Here is a 20926-nt window from a genome sequence, read left to right as displayed (position 1 = left end):
GGAGAACGTCTCGCTCTCGCTTCCTCTCTGCTCTCGACCGAGACGTGCAAGTTCTTGATACATACTGCTTTGCAGGAGAAGGCTCGATAAGGACGAAGGAAGACAGGAGAGACGAGGAGAAGGGGTACTGCTCAAGAGGGAGAAATCGCGTGCGAGCTAGAAACTGGAGGATCCCGCAGTGCTCAGAACGACAGAAAGGGGAAGAGACAGGAAAGGGTCCATCGACGACGAGAGGCAAGCGCTCAGATGCCCTCAAGCGTCGAGCGCGCGCTTGCGCCGCAACCGCTCCTCGGTCCGGCGCTCGGCGTCTCGCCTCGCCATCTCGTGCTTGCGCTGGCGGTAGACCTCGATATCCTCGCCGATCGTGACGCCGTGCTTGGCGAGGAGCTGGGCGAGGTGCTGAGGGTCGATGCCGCCCATGTAGCCGGCGATCTGGAGGCTGTCCTCGGGCCGGAGCGTCGAGCGAGCGGGTGCAGGCGTCGGCGTAACGACTTGAGGCGCCTCGGTGCGCGTAGAGGTAAGGAGAGTCGGGACGACAGCTTGCGCGGTCGGCGTCGGCTTGGCCGGGACGTACTGGGCGGCGAAAACTGCGAGAGAGGAGGCGGCGAGTCAGTCCGGCGCCGACAAAGGCGATGGAAAGGGAAGAAGGGGACGCACTCTCGTCGCGCTCGCGCAAGCCGAGTGCTCCACCAACGCCGCTGAGGACGCCACCGACAGCGCTCGTGGCGCCACCGACAACCGCCGTCGCAACCGACGCCGCTCCGCCGACGGCAGCCGTCGCGACCGAAGCAGCTCCGCCCGCCGCAGCGGTCGCCTCGGACACGGCACCGCCGACGACCGACGTGACGCCGCCGACGACGCCGCCGAGGTCCGAGCCCAAGACGCTCGTCACGCCGTCGACGATCGAGCCTGCGCCAGCCGTCACGTCGCTCACGACGCCGCCAACGGCCGACGTGACACCGCCGACGATGCTCGTCACGTCGCCGACGACGCTGCCTGCGACCGAGGTCACGTCGCCGACAATGGAGGTGACGTTCGAGAGGACGCCGCCAACGATCGACCTGAGGAAGGTGAGGGTCAGTCGGCCGTTCTTCGTAGAGGGGAGGAAGAAGAAGGGGACGCACGTGACGGGGTTCAGGATCGACTCGGGGATGTTGAGGAGCGACGTGATGGCGCCCGGCAGGTTGGTGAGGATGCTGAGGATCGGGTTCGGGAGGAGCGAGAGCGCGCCGCCGACGCAAGACGCGACCTCGAAGAGGCTGCCGAGGAGGCCCTGTGTGCGCGCACCGAGTCAGTTCTCGCTCTTGATGCGGGTGAGAGAGTCGAGGAAGAGAGCGCACCGTGATACCGCCGAGGAGGCCATCGGCCGCCGAGCCGCCGATCGTGACCTTGGTGGCTGCGAGTGGCAGAATGTCAGTCTCTCGTCGTCTCCTCCAGAGAGTGAGAGGTGAGACGCACTGTAAGGGACCGCCTTCTGCGAGTAGACAATGCTCGGGGCGACGTAGCCGCCGATCGAGACGCCGGCGACGATGTCCTGCGGCGGCAACGAGGAGTCAGTCGACGCTCACGGGACCGAGGCGGCGAGAGGACGGTCGGACGCACGATGTCGAGGCCTGCCGGCTTATTGACGAGGAGCGGGAGGCTACCGATTCCGCCTTGCGGGAGCTTGACCGGCACCTGCTCGGTGTAGCCGCCCGGCGTCGTCTGCCCCGGCGTCGTGAGCTGGTCCTGGAACGTGTAGTCGAACGTGGCGTAGACGACGCCGTTCTGCGAGGCGGTGCCCTTGAGGGTGAGGAGCGTGATGAACGTCTCGAGGTTGTTGTTGATCTGCATGAGAAGGGGTCAGAGCGGGACTTTTGCGACAGGTGCGAGAGGTTGTGGACGCACCCGGAAATCGAACGACGCGCTGCTGTTGCAGACGGCAGTGATGAGGTCGACGTAGACCTCGATGTCGTGGACGAGCGGGTCGCCTTGGCCCGGGAAGGACGCCTCGAGCTTGAGCCCCGAGAACGCCTGGTCGAGCGCGCCGTACGGCGACGACTCGGCGTCGCCCTGGATCGTGAGCGGGATCTGGCCCTTGGTCGACAGGTACTGGGTGAGGAGGTCCTCGGCGACGGCGTTGTTCGGGTCGGCCGGCATGTACTGGAACTCGGTCGCGAGCGTGTTCGAGCCTGCGGATCGAGTGAGTCAGGCCGAGAGTTCGACTCGAGGGAGCGCTGCGAAACGGTAACGCACCCTCGTAGAGATCGAGAGGGTTGATGTAGGCCCGGCCGACGAGCTCGCCGCGGTAGATGACCTGGAACGAGTCGAGGTTGGTGTGCAGGATAAGCGGCGCCGGGTTGTTGAGGATCGTGTCGAGCGTGATGCTGCGAGGCGTCGTGCGGAGAGTCAGGAAGCGCTCGCAGAAGAGGAGCCGCCTGAGGGACAGAGCGGACGACGCACCGAAGGAACTGGCCGCCCGACGACGGGTTGAAGTGGTCGCCCGAGCCGCCGCCGATGACGACCGGCGCTGCAGGAAAGAGGCAGAGTCAGAGACACGTCGTGCGGAGGAACGAGAGGCGCTCGGCGCGAGCGCGAGCGAGGACTCACTCTCCGGGATGGTCGCGACGCCGCCAAAGCCGCCAATGGCCGGCTCGAAGGTCGACGGGATGTCGTCGAACGGGATGCCGCTGATCGGGATGTCGCCCGCCTTGGTCCTCGCCGTCACTGTGCGTAAGGGAGGCAAGTCAGTCGGGGTCCGAGCGGGAGGAAGGGAAGAGCTGGGACGCACCGTTGGCGCCGCCGTGCAGCGTGAACGACACACTGTCGGTGAGCGTGATGGCGGCGAAGAACGCCTCGTAGGCGCCGTTGTTGAGCGAGGTGAAAGGACCCGGCTCGCGAATGGCGAGAACAAGGTCGGCCTGTGCGCTCGAGGGAAGGTCAGTCTGCGTCGCTAACCGAGAGAAAGGAGAGAAAGGCCACGCACGTCGTTGCCGGTCGACGTCTCGGAGCGAACGACGTCCTGGACGGGAACTTGAAGCACACCTGCGTCGGTGCCGCCGTAGTTGATGATGAACTGGCGAGGGAGGAGGAGAGGAAGGGGGGCCACGTCAGCTGACTTTTCGAGAGGGTGGCAGGGAGGGGAACGAGCGGGACTCACGTTGCCGCCAGCCTGGATGGCCTGCAAACTGAAACCGTACGGGTTCTGCGAGGCGCAAGAGCGTCAGGGCGGATTCGACGACGGCGGCGCTCGAGAGAGGGAGATGTCGGCGCACCCGGTACGTGACGTCCGTCTCGTTGCTCTGAATCAGCGCCGCATACGCCTGCGACGGCTCGACGAGCGTGACGATGAGGTCCTGGATCGAAATCTGCAGGCGAGCGTCGACGAGGCGAGGGTCAGAAACGGTCGGCCCGACGCCGACGAGTCTAGGAAGGTGAGGGAGCGAGGCGCACAGCGTAGATGATCTTCGAGACCTTGCCCGGCAGCGTCACGTTGAGCGTGAGCGTCTTGAACGCCGCCGACAGCCAGTTGACGGGCGCCCTCTGCGCCGGCGTGACGACCGAGTCGCCCGTGACGGTAACTGCGGGCGGACGAGAACCGCTCGAGGTCAGGTCGCGCGCTCGTGCGAGGAAGGGAAAGGTCTTTGACGGGACGCACGAGGTACGGTCTTGCCCATGAGGAACATGGTGAACACCTCGCCGAGGCTGTCGCGGCCGGCTTGGTCGTCGCGGTACGTGATGACGCCCTCGAGCGGCAGAGGCGTCGTCGCCTTGGCGGCGAGCGTCAAGTCGTCGCCCGACACAGGACCAATGACCGAGCCCATGTACGACGCGATGAAGTTGACGGTGCCGAGCTCGAACCCGAGGTTGCTCGGCGACGGGATCGTCGAGTCGACCGTGAGCTGGATACCGTTCGACGCGTCGCGAGGGAAGTCCGGGTTGGTGAGGACGACGCCTGGGAGCATGTTGAGCGCGTCGAAGGTAATGTTCTTGGTGAGCGTCACGTTCGAGAAGATGGTCTGCGAGGCAAGGACGACTTGGTCAGTGCTGCTGCGGCACGCCGGGAGAGTACAGACCGAGAAGCAGGCGCACCTGGAGCGCCGAGACCTGCGAGCTCGAGAAGTGGGTCAGTAAAACGATTCTCGACGCAGAAGGAGGGAGAGGGAGAGTGGACGCACCTGGAGCGTGTTGGTCGTGATGACCCACGTGAACGACGGGTTGTTCAAGAGGTAGCTCGCAAAGTCGGTGAAGCCGGCGAGGTCGGTGATGGTGAGGGTGCCGGTCGTCTCGTAGTCAGGGACGCCCTGCCCGCCGGGGCTGCAGATGGGCGGCAAGTCGATGACGGCGATCTTGGCGTTCATGAAGTAGACGTCGACGCCGTCAGGGAACTGCAGGAAAGAGAGAGGTCAGATCAAGGAGGCGAGGGACGGGCGAGGTGACGGCGAGGGCTCACCTCGATGAGGGCGTCGAACGGTCCTGCGTCGGTGAGGGAGCCCTTGAGCGCCACCTTGAAGCCGGCGTCGGTGATGTCGGACACGAACCCGCCGCTGAAGGTGAGCTGGACCTGGTCGACGATGCGGGCGACGATGGTGCGACCGAGGAGGCCCGTGAGGTACAGGACCGAGTCGTCGAGGACGGTCGGCACGCCGCGCTGCTGGAAGTCGAGTGGCGTCACGTACTCGTCGAGCGCGACGGTCGCCGAGATGTTGAGGTCCGTCTTGAGGTTCTTGACCGCGGCGAGGATGATGTTCTGAACCTCCTTGGTCGTGCCGGTCGGCGCGCACGTCTCGCGGTCCGGGTTGACCTCGCTCGTGACGGCGGTGTCGGTCGACGGGAGGCTGAGCACGTACTGGAACTCGGGCACTGTGTGCGGGACGCAGGACAAAGGTGAGCGCGGTCCCGAGCGGGAAAGAGGAAGAGAGGGAGCCACGCACGGAGGATGCCGAGGTCGACGCCGTTGGCCTGCGCGACGGCGATGAGGAAGTTGATGAGGAACTTGGGGTCGTCGGTGAGCTCGAACGGCAGCTTGCGCGACGTGATGTTCTTGTGCCCGGCGGCCGAGATCTCGGGGTCGAGCGTCGGCTGGTTGATCTGGCCGAGGTAGAACGTCTGGTACGTCGCCTTTGCGACGACGCCTCGCAGGTTGATGCTCGCCGTGAACGGGTTCGACAGGTCGAACGACGCCTCGGCGATGCCCGTGTCGGCGATGTCGACCGGGAACGAGAGCGCTGGGCGAGGGAGAGACCGTCAGGGTCATGGCGAGACTCGTCTGGAAAAAGGGGCGGTTGGGAACGCACAGGCCTTGGTGATGAGCAACTGGTAGATGGGCGGGATGCTCGTCTGGATCGAGATGGTGCCGAGCGCCTTCTGCAGCGAGCCGTACGGCGTCGTGTTGGGGGTACCGACGATCGACACGTCCGAGACGATGCCCTGGATGAAGTTCTCGAGGAGGACCTTGCCGACTGCGACTGCGCCGCCCTGCGGCATGTAGCGAACTGTGGGACGAAGCGGCTCGAATCAGTGCAGGTCGCACACGACAATCCTCGGACGGCTGAAAGTGGACGGACCCTCGGTGCCGAGCAGGTTCTCGTCGGGAATGAGGAGCAGGTCGCCAATGACGACCGAGCCGATGACCGTGTTCATGAACTCGAGGCCAAAGACGACGTCGTTGGTCTGGGGGAGTGTGAGAAGGTCAGTTCTGCGACTTGGGAAGGTCAAAGAGAGAGAGAGTCGGGCGCACGATGACGGTGACCTCGCTCGGGTTGAACAGCGTCGCGTCGGCTGTGTCGCGAGAGTGGAGGTGAGTGTGCGGGCGCACAGGGAGAGGCAGAGGGAGAACTGGACGCACCGAGGATGCGCAGGTAGTCGGGGAAACCGCGGTTGACGTCCACGTTCGAGACGACGGTCGGGCGAGCGTTGAGCGACTGGATGCCGGCCAAGTTGGTGTCGACCGAGAAGGGGATGCCCGAGATCGGGATGTCGCCGGCGTTGGTGCGGGCCGTGACTGCGCAAGGTCGACGACGACAGGGTTAAGTCGGTGAGGTCGGCGCGAGTAGGGCAAAAGGAGGGGACGTACCATTCGCGCCGCCGTGCAGGTTGAAGTCGACGTTGGCCGTGTTCGTGACGGCGTTGAAGAAGTCCTCGAACGCGCCGTTGTTGAGCGACGACAGGATGCGGTTCCTGAACGCGAGGACGAGCGCGGCGTCGTTGCCCGTCGACGTCTCGGCGCTCACCGACTTCTCGACGGGTAGCTCGAGCAGGGCCGTGTCGACACCGTTAAAGTCGCTGCGAGGGAGAACAAGATCGTCAGGCTCGGCGCCAACAAGGCTCGAGGGCGACGAACGAGCAGGGACGCACATGATAAAGTCGCCGCCGGCCTCGATCGCCGTCAAGCTGAAGCCGAACGGGTTGGCATACACGACGTCGGTCCGGTTGTTCGAGGTCGGGACGGCGTAGGCGTCGGCCGGCTCGGTAATCTGCGACCGGGTGTTCATGGGCCTGTCAGAGTCTTGCCGACCATCACGCTCGCGAGAAGGAGGATGGAGCGCACCTGCACGGTCAAGTCCTCGAGCGTGATCTGTATCGGCGGAAGAGGAAAGAGTCAGGCGCGGTCCAACAGGCCACCTCGCCGAGTGAACGTCGAGAGCGACGTTGAGGAGGGGGGGAAAAGGGGGGACGCACCTTCTTGATGATGTCGTACGTTCCTCCAGGCAGGTTGACCTCGATCGTGAGCTTCTTGAACGCGGCAGAGAGCCAGTCGACCGGCGAGTTGGGCTGTGCGGGCGAGATGACCTCCTTGCCGGTAACGTCGAGCGTCTGCAGGTCGGAAGGGTCAGGCCGGGAGCCCTGTAAACAGCTCGCCGAGGTAAGAGAGAGTCGGGCGTACCTGGTTGACGTTGCGCAAAAATCGGGAGAAGAGCGTGCCGAGCGAGTCGAGGCCCTTGCGCGACGAGCGACGGACGATCTCGCCCGTCAGGGTCGCCTGGGTCGTCGCCAACGGCGCGAGCGTAAGGTCGTTCGCCGAGATGGGGCCGACTGCGGAGGCAGGAGAACGAGTCAGGTCGAGTGAGGGCGAGAGGGAGAACGAGCGAGGCACGTCGACGCACCAACCTCGCCCTGGAAGCTCGCCGTGAACGTAGCCGTGCCGAGCTGGACGCCGAGGTTCGACAAGCTCGGGATCGCCGTGTCGGTGACGAGGGCGATGCCGTTTTCCGAGTCGCGAGGGAAGTCGGGGCGCGTGATGGTGACGCCGGGGAGGCCGTCAAAGGCCCTGAAGCCGATGTCCTTGCTGAGCGCGACGTCGTCAAAGATCGTGGCGAGCGCGTACACACGCAGCTTGTCGGTCGAGACGGTCCAGGTGAAGCTGTGGGGGCGAGATGGTCAGGTCTGCGAGGAGGACGGTCGGACGGAGGAGACGCACTCGGGGTTGAGGAGCAAGTCGGTCGCAAAGTCGGTGAACTGGCCCTTGTTGCGGATCGTGAGCGTCGCCGTGGTCGTCAGGCTCGGGACGCCGCTGCCGCCCGAGCTGCAGATGGGCGGGAGCGACAGGTCGGCGATGTAGTTGCCCTTGTAGTTGACCCGGAGGCCCTCGGGGAACTGCAAGATGTCACGAGAAGGCGTCACTGAGCCATCCCGAAAGACAGAGAAGAGTGGAAGAGCAGGACGCACCTCGATGAGGGCGTCGAATGGCCCGGCGTTGGCGAGGCTGCCGACAAGGTCGACCTTGAAGCCCGAGTCGGTGATCTGGTACACCTGGCCCGACGTGAACGACAGGACGGTGCCGTCGACGATGCTGCTGACGATGGTCGGGCCGAGGATCGTCGTCAAGTACAGGACCGAGTTCGGGTCGAGGACGGTCGCGACGTCGCGTTGGACAAAGTCGAGCGGCGTCTGGTAGTCGTCGAGCTTGACGTTCGACTGGATGACGAGGTCGGTCTTGAGGTTCTTGACGGCCGCGATGATGATGTTCTGCACGGTGCGAGTCGTACCAGTCGGCGCGCACGTCTCGGGCTGCGTGTTGACCGTCGCGACGACGCTCGACTCGGTCGAGTCCAGGGCAAGGACGCCATTGAGGGCCGGGCCTGCAGGCGAGAGAGAAGGAGAGTCAGTAAAGGTCGGGCTGAGCGAGAAGGAGAGAGGAGAGAGGGAGGTCCGTGCACGCACCGAGGATGCCGAGGTCGACGCCATTCGCGCTCGCGACGGCCTCGAGGAACCGGATGAGGTCCTTCGGGTTCGTGTTGAGCGCAAAGCTGCAGGGACGCAGAGTCAGGAAAGGGTCCAGGCAGAGACAGGCAGGACGAGAGGGCTCACTCGAGGTTGCCCGAGACGCCCGTCGTCTTGCCCGCCACCGAAAAGACCGGGTTGAGCTTCTCCTGCTCGGCGGAAACATGTGTCAGTCGCAGACCTACGCCGTCGGACAGGAGAGGGGAGGAGGAGGTGAGAGGAGGACGCACGTCGACCTGCCCGAGGTAGATGCCCTGGTACGTGACGTTGGTCAAGACCTGGAGGAGGTTGATCGAGGCCGTGAACGGGTCCTGCAACGTGACCTGCGCTGCCGCGATGCCAGTCTTGGCGATGTCGATCGGGAACACGACGGCTGCAAAGAGGGTCAGTCGGCAAGGAGGACGAGATAGGGAGGAGGGCGCGCGCAGACGTACAGGCCTGGGTGATGAGGTTCTGCGTGTAGGCCGGGATGACCGTGTTGAGCTGGATCGTCTTGAGCGCCGCCTTGAGCGACGCGATCGGCGTCGTGTCGTCCGTGCCCTGGATGACCGTGTTGCTGTCGACCGCCTGGATGTAGTTCTCGAGGAGGAGCTGACCTGCGGCTTGAGCGGCGCCGCCGCTCGGCTGGTAGTGGACGGCGGTCGGGACGTTGTTCTCGCCCGGCACGAGGACGAGGTTGTCAATGTCGGCCGTGCCGATCTGCTGCGACTGGAAGATGAGGCCAAACGCGACGTCGCCCGTGCCGATCGTGATGTTGGACGGGTTGTACAGCTGGGCGTTGACTGCGAGAGGGTACGACTGGTCAGGACCGGTCTCAGACTGAGGAAGAAGGGCGAGAAGAGGAAAGGGAAGCGAGGACGGACCGTTGATCTGCAGGTATTCGGGGTAGCCGTGGAAGACGTCGAGGTCCGAGACGGTCGCCGGACGGGCGTTGAGCCCCTGCAATCCGAGGAGCGTCGTCTGGACCGAGAAGGCGATGTCCTCGAGGTTGAGGGCGCCGATCGCCGTGCCGGCCACCGTGTTGGCGGACCCTCGCAGCGTGAACGTCTTGGACTCGTCGTCGGTGACGTCGACGAGGAAGTTGGAGAAGGCGCCGTTGTCGACCGACGCAAAGGGGACGCCGTCGAACGCGAGCTGGATCGTGCGCGCAGTCACGTCCGTCTTGACCGGGATGCCGGGAATGTTGAGCAGGGCAAAGTCGCCGTCGGCGCGCTTGACGAGCCTCGACGTCGCACCTGCGCCCGTGTCGGCCGCATAGATCTCGGACGCGAGGTTGGTGATGTCGACCGGGAACGCGAACGGGAGCGAGAACGCGGCCGAGGTCGTCGTCGTCGTGAACGCCGGCTTCCACGGGTCCGCCTCGGTGAACTGGAGCGTGAGCGACGGGATCGTGATGGCGTTGATGATCTGGAGGTTCTGCGCCGCCGGGAAGACGACCGGGATGCCGAGCTGCTTGATGCCGTTGTTGAGCCAGCTGCAGTCGCTCGGGCCGGCGTAGTCGCCCTGGACGATGAGGTCGGACGGGACGCCGTGGATGAAGCCGTTGAAGAGCGTGCTGACGTCGGCGAGGCCTTGGTCCGACGACTGGGGCACGAGGCGACCGGCGAGCGGGAGCGCGATCGTCGTCTTGGGGCTGAGGTCGAACGCGCCCGTCGACGCGACGGGGCCGATGTTGGTGCTGCCGAAGAAGTTCTGGAAGCCGATTTGCGACAGGGCGACACCGACCGACGACGGGTTGGTGAGCGAGGTGGCCAAGGTGAGCGTGATGCCGCCGGCCGGGTCGTTGGCGGGAAGGTCGAACGACTCGATCTTGACGAGGCCCTTGAACCCGTCCATGCCGTCGAGGACGACCTGCAGGACGAGACTCTGGGTCAGTCGACTGCTCGGACGAGGCTAGGGAACAAGAGAGAGAAGCGGGCGCACGTTCTTTAAGATGCTGATGCCCGGGACCGTGATGCCGAGCGCCGACACGGCGAGGTTCTGGCCATAGATCTGCCACGTGAACGACGGCTGCGTGAGGAGGTACGTCGTAAAGTCGGTGAGGTGGCCGACGTCGGCGACGGCGAACGCGGCGTCAATGTTGAGGTCGGCGCCGACGTCGCCCGCGAGCGACACGTTGGGCATGGCGATCTGGCCGAGCGGCTGGCCGTTCCAGGCGACCGTGAGGCCCTCGGTGAAGCTAATGACGGCGTCAAACGGGCCCGAGTTGCGGATGCTGCCGACGAGCCCGGCGGTGAAGGCTAGAAGGACGAGGAGAGAGGGTCAGTAGACTCGCGAGACGGACAGAGAGCACGCCGGGACAAGCTCTTGGCTCACCGTTGTTGGTCGGGTTGCGGATCATGACGGTGTCGATGTTGAGCGCCGCCTCGTCGACGATCTTCTGCACGATGGGCCGAGCGAGAACCGGCAGGAGCAGCTGCAGGGAGGAAAGGGAGGCGGTCAGGTCGAGGCTCGTCCTGATGCGGGCCGAGGAGAGGACGCACCGTGAGCGTCGAGTCGGTGTAGGCGGGCACGTTGGGCTGCGAGTAGGTGAGCGACGTCGTGTACTCCCCGATCTTAACCGCCGAGACGAGGTCGACCGTGACCTCGAGGCCAGCGAACGCCCGCAGGACGTAGCTCGGCAGGTCGAACCTGTACGTGCTCGACATCAGGACAGGTCGGGGAGAGAGGGAGGAAGGAGAGGAGGGCGCACCCGGTGTAGATGTTGTCGCGCCGCACGAGCCCACGCTTGCTCTCCTGGACAAACACGAGCCCGTCCTCGACCGACGCGTTGCCAGGGCCGATGCCGTACATGCCGCTCGGCTCGTCGTACGCGCCGAGCATGGCGCGCTTTGTGCGCTGACGAGTTGCGCCCGACGGGTTGGGCGACGTCGGGACGTACTCGTACCCGCCGAGGCGGACGATGCCGTCGAGCTGCTCGGTGCCGAGGCCGGCATCGACGGCAAGGGCGCGCAGGAGAGAGAAGATGTCGGGAGGGTACAGGTTGAGGTCGCTGCACGAGGGAAGAGGTCTGTCAGGAGGAGGGCGGGAAGAGGAGAAAGGGCGGCGGGAGGCGAGACGCACAAGGGCAGCGTCGACGAGTCGGTGTTGGCGCGGCCGTTGAACTGCGACGCCGTGTCGGTGACGATGTTTCCGACGTACAGGCCGTACGACGTGATGTTGGCCTGGATGTTGGTGACGGTGAGGGCCGACGTGAACGGGTTGGCGAGCGAGACGGTCGTGTCGGCGAGGTCGTTGGCGTAGCCCGTCGTCGGCAGGACCGTCAGGTTGGCGTAGTTGAGGAGCTTGGTCTTGAGGCCGGGCAGCGTCGTGTTGAGGTGGATCGCCATGAACGCCTGGGTGAGCGAATCGACCGCGCTCGAGCCGTTGAAGCCCGAGATCGACAGGGCCGTGTCCTCGCCCGAGACGAAGGCCTGGAGCGTGTTGAGCGAGTCCTCGTTGTTGTTGGCCTGGAAGTAGCCGACGGCGGCGTGCTCTTGGGCGCCCGTGACTAGGTGCAGCTCCTGTGGGCGAGCGACCGAGAGGCCTGGGTCAGATCCGGCTCGTCGCGCAGAAGAAGGACGGGAGCAACTCGTCGCACAGGTAGGACGGTGGTGCCGAGGAAGCTTTTGCCCTTGAACAGCTGGAACGTGACGTTGCCGACCATGAGGTCGAGGTTGGACGGGTTGGTGAGGCCGACGGCGATGTTGAGCACGATGGCGTCAGGCGTGCCACCGACGACGTCGACCGAGTTGATGAGCGTCGGGAACTTGGTGAGGCCCTCGAGGCCGATGAGGCCGGCGGGCACCGTGAAGCCGATGTCGGTGAGCGAGACCTGGACGACAGGGGGAGAGAAAGGTGAGTCAGGGCTCGAGCGGCCTCGCAAGGACGAGAGAACAGGCTCGCCGCACCTGCCCGAGCGGCGTGTTGGTGATGGCCGACGTCTTGCCGACGAGCGTAAAGGCCGAGCCGTTCGTGTTGGTCAGGTCGGACGCGAACTGGCTGAACGCGAGGTGCGCGTCCTGGTCGTTGCCGATCGTGAGTGGCGCGAGAGGCAGCTCGAGGTCGATGCTGCAGGAGGAGAGGGAAGCGGGTCAGGGAAGGCGGTTCGAGAGAGAGGGAGAGAGGCGAGAGGACGGTCGACGCACTCTCCGACCGTGTAGCCGGCGTTGCGCGAGGTGATGGTCGTGTTGGACGAGCCGTACGGCGACTCGAGCGACGCGACGATGGTGCGGTTGTCGACGATGCCGAAGCTGTTCTTGAGCGAGACGATGTCGAGGCTGAAGCCGAACGGGAGGCCAAAGCCGGCGGCGATGGCCGACGAGTTGGCCGTCGGGGCGTACGGCGCGCTCGGGTCGAACCCGAGCGAGAGGGCCTCGATGGTGATGGCCGTGATGGGCGCAATCTTGCCCGTCGGCGACCGCAACGGGACGTTGAGCGTGAGCGCCGAGATGCCCGTCGACAGCCAGGCGATGTTCTCGCCGCTCGGGAGCGCGATCGACAGGCCACGCGCCTGGACCGGGATCGTGTCGCCGTTGAGGTACGACGAGAACAGGGTCGATAGCTGGGCGAGCGCGGCCGGGTCGTCCTGGTACGGGACGAGGCGGCCGACGAGGTGCAGGTAGTTGGGCCCTGTCGTGAGGTTGACGGGCGACGCCGTCTGCGCCGGGCCGAGGTACAGGTCGCCGTAATACAGGCCGGCGGTGAGGATGCCGATCTGGATGCCGAACGAACTGTGGGACGGAAGAGAGGGTCAGGGCGGCGCCTCCAAGAAGGAGGAGGAAAGGGGGAGCGGACGCACCTCGGGTTGGTCAACGACGCGCCGACACTGAGCGAGATGCCGCCGGCAGGGTCGTCGCCGGGGAGCTGGAAGTCGAAGATGCCGATGTTGGTAAAGTTGGCCATGCCGGGCAGGGTCAAGTCCTTGACAAAGTCGAGCTTGTTGGCCGAGATGAAGCCGAGCGCCTTGGCCTGGACCGACTCGGACTTGAGGCGCCACGTAAAGGCGTCCTGGGTGATGAGGTACTGGGCGAACTCGGCGAACCCGGCCTGGTCGTCGATGTAGAAGGTCGTCTGCTGCTTGATGCGGCCGTGGCCGGCGGCGACGCCGATGCGCTCGAGCGCAAAGTGGCCGATCTGGATCTCGCGCGTCGTGTTGCGCGGGCTGACCCAGTAGGCGCGCACGGGGCGCTCAAAGTAGAGCTGGGCGGGGAAGACGCCGACCTTCTTGACCTGGCCCTCGAGCGTGAGCGTGAACGACTCGTTGGACGGGAACGTGATGTTGGACGCGTCGATGTGGAGGACCGAGGTCGACAGGGCGTGCTTGGCGATGCCGCGCACGATGGGGAAGACGAGGAGAGGGATGGCGACGGCGAGAATGACGAGGAGCATGAGCGGGCACAGGACCTTGAACTGCGGGCCGGAACAAGGGTCAGTGCTGCGCCTTGATGGTAGCCCACGTCGTCGAGGACGCACCTTTCTCGACTTCCACAGGGGCTTCTTGGCGTACGGCGTGCCTGCGGGAGACGACGAGTCAGTGCGCTCGAGGAGGACGAAAGAGAGGGAGAGGGACGCACCGAGTGCGGCCAGGAGGCCGATGGGCATGCCGCCCTTGAACGTGTCGTCGAGGTCGTCATCGTAGTCGTCGTCGCCCGGGATAGGGACAGGTGCGACGGCGGCCGGGGCGGCGGAGCCGTTGGTGGTGCCGGAGCCACGGCGGCCGAGGGGAGCTCCCGCTGCGGCAAAAGGTGCGCCGGACTCGGCCGAGGCGTTGTTGGACGAGGTAGCGGATGCAGGTCGGCGTGCGCGGAGGTACGAGTCCTGCAGGGTCGGTTGAGCGAGATGAGGTGGGAGGAGGGGGCAGAAGAGTCAGTCAGGGCGGCTCTTGGGGCGCGAGTCGTGTGCTTGCTCGGCCGCACAGGTGGTGGTGACCATGTAGATCTCTTCTGCAGCCCAGCAGAGCGGTGTCGAGAGGCGAGACGGGAGGTGGTTCGCTCGCGGCGAGGCCGGCCTCCTCCTCCTTCCGGTCCACTCCCTGTGCTCTGCCTCGCTCCCGCCTGGAGCTGCCCTGCTGCACTCGCCACCCTCCCACCACCCCAACAAGCGCGCGCAACCGAGCGCACTCGCCGCCCACGCCCTTCCCCCGCTCGACCGGCGAACTCGCTCGCCTCCGCCTCCGCCGCCTCATCCTCCAGCTCGACCGCCCGCACCGGCAAAGGACCAAAGGACGCACCTCGCCCATCGACTCGGGCTCGTCGTGTCGCCGGAACGGCTCGTGCGTCACCGCCTGCTGGGGCTTGGTCGGCAACATCTTGTCGCTCGGCGAGGCGCGCAGAAAGGCGGGGGCGGTGCGGCTCGAGGTTGGACGAGCGCAGGGGGATGGGTGCCGAGCGCTAGAGCGCTGGGGCGAGGGCGGCGGTTGCTGTAGAGGTCGAGGGAGGACGAACTCCACAAACGCCGTGACCGTGCGAAGACGAGGCGGCTTGATCGGAGAGGTTGCCGACTCGTGTGAGAGCGGCGGTGCGAGCGGCTACCTGCGGGCAGGAGTCAGTGGTTCCCGGTGCGGGTCTGGCGGCGCTGTCGGTGTGCGCGCTCTCGAGCCGGACGACGTCGAGGCGGTGGGAAGGAGGCGCTCGAGCAGGCTCGCCGCGGGGCCACGCCAAACGCGAGCAGGGGGGCGCGCGAGGGGACCACAACGGGGAGGTCGATCGTCTGCGCTTGCCGGTCTGAAACTCGAGAGCCGAATCCGCCGCTCGCGCGCTTTGGTCGCCGGACCTTCCTCGTGAGGGCAAAGGCTCGCTCGCACTCGAGCCGCTCGACCAGCAGCTGGTGCTACCCGCCCTGAATTGGGCGCTTGCCCAACACGCTCTGCGCAGTCACGCGCTGAAATACATCCGGCCTGCTCAGGCGTGGGCAGAGCGAGAGAAGAGAGAGACTGGCACGCTCATTTGTGGGCGACGGCGGCGAGCCCTCGGGTGGCGCTCCTGCAGCAGCCGTCTCTTATGCCGAGCAGTCGAGAGATGTGCAAGCTCGCTCGCGAGGTAGCCGCGAGTGCAGCTCGCAGCGACCAGCCTTCCCAAACTCGCGAGGCTGCGCGGCGGCAAGGAAACGATCGCCAGCACGAGCAGGCTCGTAGCGACGGTGCGAGCGCACGCTCGAGAAGTCGCCAGTTGAGCAGGAAAAGCTGTCCGCGAGCGGCTGCAGGAGGTGCAGCGAGCTGAGGGAGAAAGAGGAAGCAAAAAGGGCTGGGGGCAGGGTCGCCACGCCCTTGCTCTGCGGTCAAGCTGCCTGGCTCGACCCGCTCGCGCAGCTGTGCGCGGTAGTGTGCCGCAAGGACAGAACGCGAGAGGCGGGCGCGAGCTGCAGGCGCACATTGTGTGCACGAGCGAGAGCCCGAGTGCGAGCCTGCTCGCGCGACAGGCCTGGTCCTGCTCGCGCGGTGGCTCCACATCCTGAGCAAGCGACGTGGGGCTGCACGACGGCGATGCTCAGGCGCTATGCGGCAAGCCTGTCGAGCGCGAGAGCGGGCAGGACCGCCGCAGCCGAGAGGGCACAGGTCGCGTCCTGCAGACCCGCTACGCGTGCTGCGAGCTTGGCTTCGGGTCGCCGCCGATGCACAGGTGCCGCTGGTCCACCTGGCGCGGGCTCGAGGTGCTGACGGGGGGAGAATAGCGAGTTTGCTGATGAAGATGGAGGTCGACCTGGCGAGGCGCGCGAGAGGTGGAGCGGGCGCCGAAGCACGCGCAAGGAGGCGCAGTGGAGTCCTAGGGTGCAGCAAGGGCATCCAGGTGCGGGCCAGGCCGAGCAACAGCCGTAGACGAGGAGGAGGCCAAGAGGTGGGCCTGCTCGCAGCTCTCTCGCCTCACACACCGCCGAGCGTCAGCCTGCACAGCTGCAGAGCATCTACGAAGCTCGCGGCAGCGTCCACACCCACCGACGCAGGTCGCCGGTCCCGCCGCTCGTCGCCATGCCTGCTCGTCCTCCTCCCCCACCTGTCGACCATCCGTCCCTCGCGAGCGACTACCGCTGCGGGAGCACCAGTTCCCCAGCCGCCTCCCTCGCCAGCACCTCGGTCGGCCCTGCCCCGCTCGACGCGTCCAAAGGCCGCTTCTTCCTCGACTCGTACGGTCGGCGGCTCCTCCTCCACGGCGCCAATGTGAGCGGCCTCGACAAGCTCCCCGCAGAGCCCAACGGCCTCACCCACCTCGACATGGGCGACGCCTACTTTGACGGCGCCAACCTGTCGTTCGTCGGCCGGCCTTGGCCTCTCGAGGAATCGTGCGTCCACCTCTCTCCCTTTCGCTCTGTCCCTCTGCCGCACCCGGCTCGTACGGGCACAGCTGACAGCTCCCTCTCCCACAGGCACGAGCACCTGTCACGACTGCGCAACTGGGGCCTCACGTTCATCCGCCTCGTCGTCACCTGGGAGGCCCTCGAGCACGCGGGCCCGGGCGAGCACGACCAGGCCTACATCGCCTACCTGCACGCCCTCGTCTCGCTCTTCCCGCAGTACGGCATCCGGTGCTACGTCGACGCGCACCAAGACGTCTGGTCCCGACACGCCGGCGGGTCCGGCGCGCCCATGTGGACCCTGTCGCTCGTCGGCTTCGACGTGCGCAACATGAAGGCGACCGGCGCCGCGCACGCCCACAACCTCCACCTCGAGCCGCACGACCCGCCGCCCAACGTGTGGCCGAGCGGCGTCACCAAGCTCGCGGCGGCGACGGCCGCGACCGCGTTCTGGGGCGGCGACGTGTTCGCGCCCAAGCGGCGCGTGCGGCGACGGCTGCACAAGGGCGAGTGGGGCCAGGGCGGCCACGACGACGACGAGGTCGGGCTCCAGACGTTCCTGCAGGAGAGCATGTGCGAGGCGTTCGGCGTGCTGGCGGACCGGTTGCGCGACCTCGAGGGCGTCATGGGCTTCGAGGTGCGTGCCTCCTCTCGACCCAGCTTTCCTTCCGCATTCCGGCCCTGACTCCTTACCTTCCGCAGGTCATGAACGAGCCGCATAAGGGCTACATCGAGCTCCTGTCGCCGTACGCGTGGGACTTTACGGCCGACCTCGCGATCGGCTACTTCCCGTCGGCGGTCCAGTCGTGCGTGCTCGCGCTCTCTCTCTCACCTTGGTCCTCCTATTACCCGCTTACTGACTCTCGCGCTACACAGGTGGGCCCTCGGCAGCGGCCACTCGGTCCTCGTTCCGCATTATGCGCCTTCCTTCCCCGTCACCGCCGTCACGCACCACGTCCTCCTCGTCCCGCCTCAACAGCGTACCGCCTGGCTCACGCCCTCGTCGCCCGCCTACGTCGCTCTCCCAACCTCGACGACGGGCTGCCTGTGGGCCGAGCACGGCGTGTGGCAGTGGGACGCGCAGCGCGGCGAGGTCGGCGAGGGCGTCGTGCTCAAGCAGGAGTACTTTCGGCGGTTCCCGGCCGACGTCGTGCTCGAGGGGTGCGTCGAGATGGAGGGCGGCGAGGGCGGGAGGAGGGGCAGGAGGCAGCAGGGCGAGGACGTCAGCTGGTATCGGTGCGTCTCTCTCTTCCTTCTCCTCGAGGGGCCCGGCCGCCAGGCAGCGCCAACGAGCCTGACTCTTCCTCCTCCTCGTTCTTGAGCGCAGCGACTTCTACTTCCCGTTCGTGCGCAAGTTCTCGGCGCGCATCCGGCGAGCGCCCAACCCGTCGACCTGGTTCACGTTCGTCGAGCCGATGCCCAACGAGGTGAGCCCGACCGTTCCTCGTTCTGTTCGCCTTCGACGCCTTGTGTGACGAGTCGAGCTGGGCCCCCTGGTCGACGGCTCACTAGCCCCCTCGTGCCCGCAGTTTTGCCCGACCTTCCCGCCGACCTCGAGGCCGCAGGGCATAATCTACGCGCCGCACTGGTACGACCTGCAGACGCTGTTCGAGAAGAAGCTCGGCTTCATGACGGCCAACGTCCAGGGCCTGTCGAGGGTGCGTCGCGACGTGTCCTCTCTCTGCGACGACCGGCCGAGCGCCCTGTCTGTCGCTTGTTCAGACGACCTGCTTTCTGACGCACGTACCTCATCCTCGCAGGGCATGTTCTTGCTCAAGGCCCTCGTGCGTCCCTCATCTCGCTCCGTCGTGCGCCTGCGCCGGCTCTGCCGTCGTCGCCCCCACGATGACCTCGGCCGGTCGGCTCCTGCCACCGGTGGTCGACGATGCCCGACCTGTGCCCTGACTCGCTCTCGTCGCGCGCAGTACTTTGGCCGCAAGGGCCTCAAGAAGAAGTACGTCCTGCTCCCGATGACACTCGCCGTGCGGCCTCGCCTGACCTTTCTCGGACCCCTCCCTCGCCTTCTGCAGCTACGCCCTCCAGATCTCGACCATCCTCCGCCACGCGTACCGACAGCTCGGCGAGACGCCGATCGTGCTCGGCGAGACGGGCGTCCCGTTCGACCTCAACCAGAAGAAGGCGTTCGCGACCAAGGACTTTCAGTGGCAGGAGCGCATGCTCGACGGAATCTGCTCGGCGATCGGCGACGCCGGCCTCAGCAACTTCAAGTGCGTCCCCTCCTCTTCGCCTCGCGACGAAAAAGAGGTCGAGTCGGTCGCTCGAGCGCCCTCATTGACCCTGTCCTCGTTCGCGCGACCTCGCAGCCTGTGGAACTACAACGCGCTCAACAACGACGAGTGGGGCGACTCGTGGAACGGCGAGAACTTTTCGTGGTTCTCGCTGTCGGACGTGACGCCCGAGGCGCTCAAGGCGGCCGAGGACGGCGGCGAGTCGGCGCGGCTCAACGTCGGCGCACGGGCCCTCGACGCGGTACAGGTGCGTCTCTCTTCCTCTCTCTGTCTCTTCCGTGCATGCTCGCGCACTCAAGGCTCACGGTTTGACTCGCTTGCAGCGCCCGTACGCCTGCAAGACGGCCGGCATCCCCCTGCGCACCTCGTTCGACCTGCACACGCGCCGCTTCCACCTCTCGTACCTCAACCCGATCCCGCCCTCGCACCCGCTCGCCGCATCCGTGCCCACCGTCGCACAGGGTGACGCCGAGCCCGACGCGCCGCCGCTCGTCGGCGCAGAGTGCCGCGCGAGGGAGACCGAGGTGTTCCTCCCCGCGAGGAGGTACGGCGAGGCGGCGAGGAGCGGGCGGTTGAGGGTGCAGCTGCGAGATGGCGACGGCGAGTGGCGCTACGACGAAGAGGTGCGTTCCTTGGCTCTCTCTTCCTCTCTTTCTCGCGGTCGCACGTTCGCGCCCGAGCGGGATCGGGACTCATCTCGTCTTTCTCCTCGCCTTCCCTCGTCACCGTCTACAGCTCCAGACCCTCTACGTCCTCCACGCCAACACGACGCCGGGCTACGTCCACTCGCTCACCGTCACCGTCCTCGGGCCCTCGGACCGCCCTTCGCCGCGCGCATGGTTCGAGCCGCCCTCGGCGCTCCTCGACGCGCTCGCGCTCGACGCCGTCTGGATCCACCTCCTCCTCGTCGTCGGCATCGGCGGGTACATGGGCTGGTGGCTCGTCGGGCAGGTGTGGCGCGGCGAGGGGTTCGCAGAGGGGTGGGGCGCGTGGAGCGGGTCGGGGCCGGTCGCGAGCTTTGAGGAGCTGTAGACGGGACACGGGCGCCGAGCGATGCAGCTGTAGAGCCTCTCACTCGCTCTCTCGTGCGGCTCGAGGCGAAAGGAGAGGACCGAGAGCAGAACTATGCGATGCAGCTGCTTGAGGAAGAAGGCCCGAGATACAGGAACGAGAACAACAAGGAGAGGGGAGAGTCTGATCTGGGGGAGCCCGCTCGGCGTGCACTCGCTCACTGTGCGTCTTCAGGTGCCGGTCCCGGCGCGCCGTCGAGCTGGGTAAGCCAGTCGTCGAGTTCCGAGGTGTCGATCTTGCCCTCCTTGACGCGGTCGTCCTTGATAGCCCTGTGTGCGAGTCCGAGGGCAGGGTCAGTGCTTGGTCGGACATGCCGCAGGCACGCATCAGGGCGACCCGGCTGCTTGTGCGCCGGGTGCGCCTGAACGGCCGGCGACGCTGCCACGAGCGGGCCGAGCGGGACGAGGATGGGGAGGGAACGCGAGGGGGACGCACCGGTTGTCGACGCGCACGTCCTCGCTCTCGACGGTGAGCATGGCGTTGGCCGTCTTGGCCTCGATGACCTGGGCGTGAGCGAGGGTCGAGAGTCGGGACGGTCAGGATCTCGGACAAGCAGCGCCGGCAACGGCTCGCCGACGCCGCACAAGACGAGAAGGGCGAAAGCTTCGACGCACATAATGGTTGTCGCAGTGCGGGCAGTACTCGTCGCTGTCCTCGTACTGGCCCATGTCTTTGCGGAACGCCTTGCGGCACTTCTTGCACAGGAAGGCCATCTCGGTCATGCGCGCGAGCGGGTGGTCCGACACCTCGGCGTGGCACTCTGCGCACTGTGGCGGTGGGTACGAGTGCAGTGGAGGAGGTTGAGCGGGTGCGGGGTGGGAGGCGTGGTCGGTCGCGAGGGAGAGGGAGGGAGGGAGGAGGGGCGAGGTCAGCTCCTGTGCGGGTCGGGGCTGGGAGAGAAGGGGAAGGCAGTGCTCACGTCGAACCACCTCTTGCAGCACGGAGCGCGGATGCTGGCCTGGGCGTTGAGGATGTGCTGTTGCGAGATGAGATGAGCCGGACGCACAAAGACAACGCGAGAGGGCGAGGGCGCACCTTGCACATGGTTTTCGAGCCACGCTGAGCGTAGTTTTACGGTTCTAGCGAGCGCTTGACGTGGTGGAGGAAGCGGGCCGCGGGTCGACGAGCAACCAACG

General features: G+C 66.3%; 3 protein-coding genes across 3 annotated transcripts; 1 reads left to right on the top strand and 2 right to left on the bottom strand.

The window, feature by feature from the left end:
• Nucleotides 1-1842: 1842 nt before the first annotated feature.
• On the bottom strand, nucleotides 1843-13572 carry RHOBADRAFT_17730 (uncharacterized protein; the record flags this gene model as incomplete). Its single annotated transcript, XM_018412386.1, has 24 exons — nucleotides 1843-2171; nucleotides 2236-2366; nucleotides 2464-2509; nucleotides 2590-2706; nucleotides 2771-2900; nucleotides 2966-3055; nucleotides 3140-3184; nucleotides 3255-3347; nucleotides 3433-3560; nucleotides 3638-4015; nucleotides 4154-4367; nucleotides 4433-4842; nucleotides 4914-5207; nucleotides 8637-8984; nucleotides 9066-10053; nucleotides 10126-10442; nucleotides 10519-10618; nucleotides 10686-10833; nucleotides 11015-11194; nucleotides 11266-11705; nucleotides 11783-12016; nucleotides 12093-12252; nucleotides 12330-12914; nucleotides 12983-13572. The coding sequence occupies 24 exons, from the start codon at nucleotides 13570-13572 to the stop codon at nucleotides 1843-1845; spliced, it is 6495 nt and encodes a 2164-aa protein (XP_018268938.1).
• Nucleotides 13573-16147: 2575 nt separating this feature from the next.
• On the top strand, nucleotides 16148-19800 carry RHOBADRAFT_55557 (glycoside hydrolase family 5 protein; the record flags this gene model as incomplete). Its single annotated transcript, XM_018417911.1, has 12 exons — nucleotides 16148-16458; nucleotides 16543-17107; nucleotides 17173-17276; nucleotides 17347-17706; nucleotides 17798-17897; nucleotides 18000-18128; nucleotides 18231-18254; nucleotides 18396-18424; nucleotides 18501-18698; nucleotides 18795-18966; nucleotides 19043-19342; nucleotides 19455-19800. 12 exons carry the CDS (start codon nucleotides 16148-16150, stop codon nucleotides 19749-19751), a joined length of 2589 nt encoding a protein of 862 aa, XP_018268937.1. The 3' UTR covers nucleotides 19752-19800.
• A 30-nt stretch (nucleotides 19801-19830) lies between these two features.
• On the bottom strand, nucleotides 19831-20899 carry RHOBADRAFT_65544 (uncharacterized protein). Its single transcript, XM_018418729.1, has 5 exons — nucleotides 20826-20899; nucleotides 20710-20766; nucleotides 20405-20557; nucleotides 20226-20293; nucleotides 19831-20059 (listed from the first exon to the last, which is right to left on the bottom strand). The coding sequence occupies exons 1-5, from the start codon at nucleotides 20832-20834 to the stop codon at nucleotides 19948-19950; spliced, it is 399 nt and encodes a 132-aa protein (XP_018268936.1). The 5' UTR covers nucleotides 20835-20899; the 3' UTR covers nucleotides 19831-19947.
• Nucleotides 20900-20926: the final 27 nt, after the last annotated feature.

This window comes from Rhodotorula graminis, assembly GCF_001329695.1.
Source record: "Rhodotorula graminis WP1 unplaced genomic scaffold RHOBAscaffold_13, whole genome shotgun sequence".
Classification (NCBI taxonomy): domain Eukaryota; kingdom Fungi; phylum Basidiomycota; class Microbotryomycetes; order Sporidiobolales; family Sporidiobolaceae; genus Rhodotorula; species Rhodotorula graminis.
The sequence above is the reverse complement of the archived record's forward strand: the minus strand, read 5'-3'. Positions and strand labels throughout refer to the sequence as shown.

Bases quoted from the DNA above. Each gene is read 5' to 3' on its own strand.
- RHOBADRAFT_65544 (XM_018418729.1), bottom strand. The intron at 20,558-20,709 runs GTGAGCACTGCC...CCACCGCCACAG, and splicing joins GCTGCAAGAGGTGGTTCGAC to TGCGCAGAGTGCCACGCCGA. The intron at 20,060-20,225 runs GTGCGTCCCCCT...ACTCGCACACAG, and splicing joins GACGTGCGCGTCGACAACCG to GGCTATCAAGGACGACCGCG.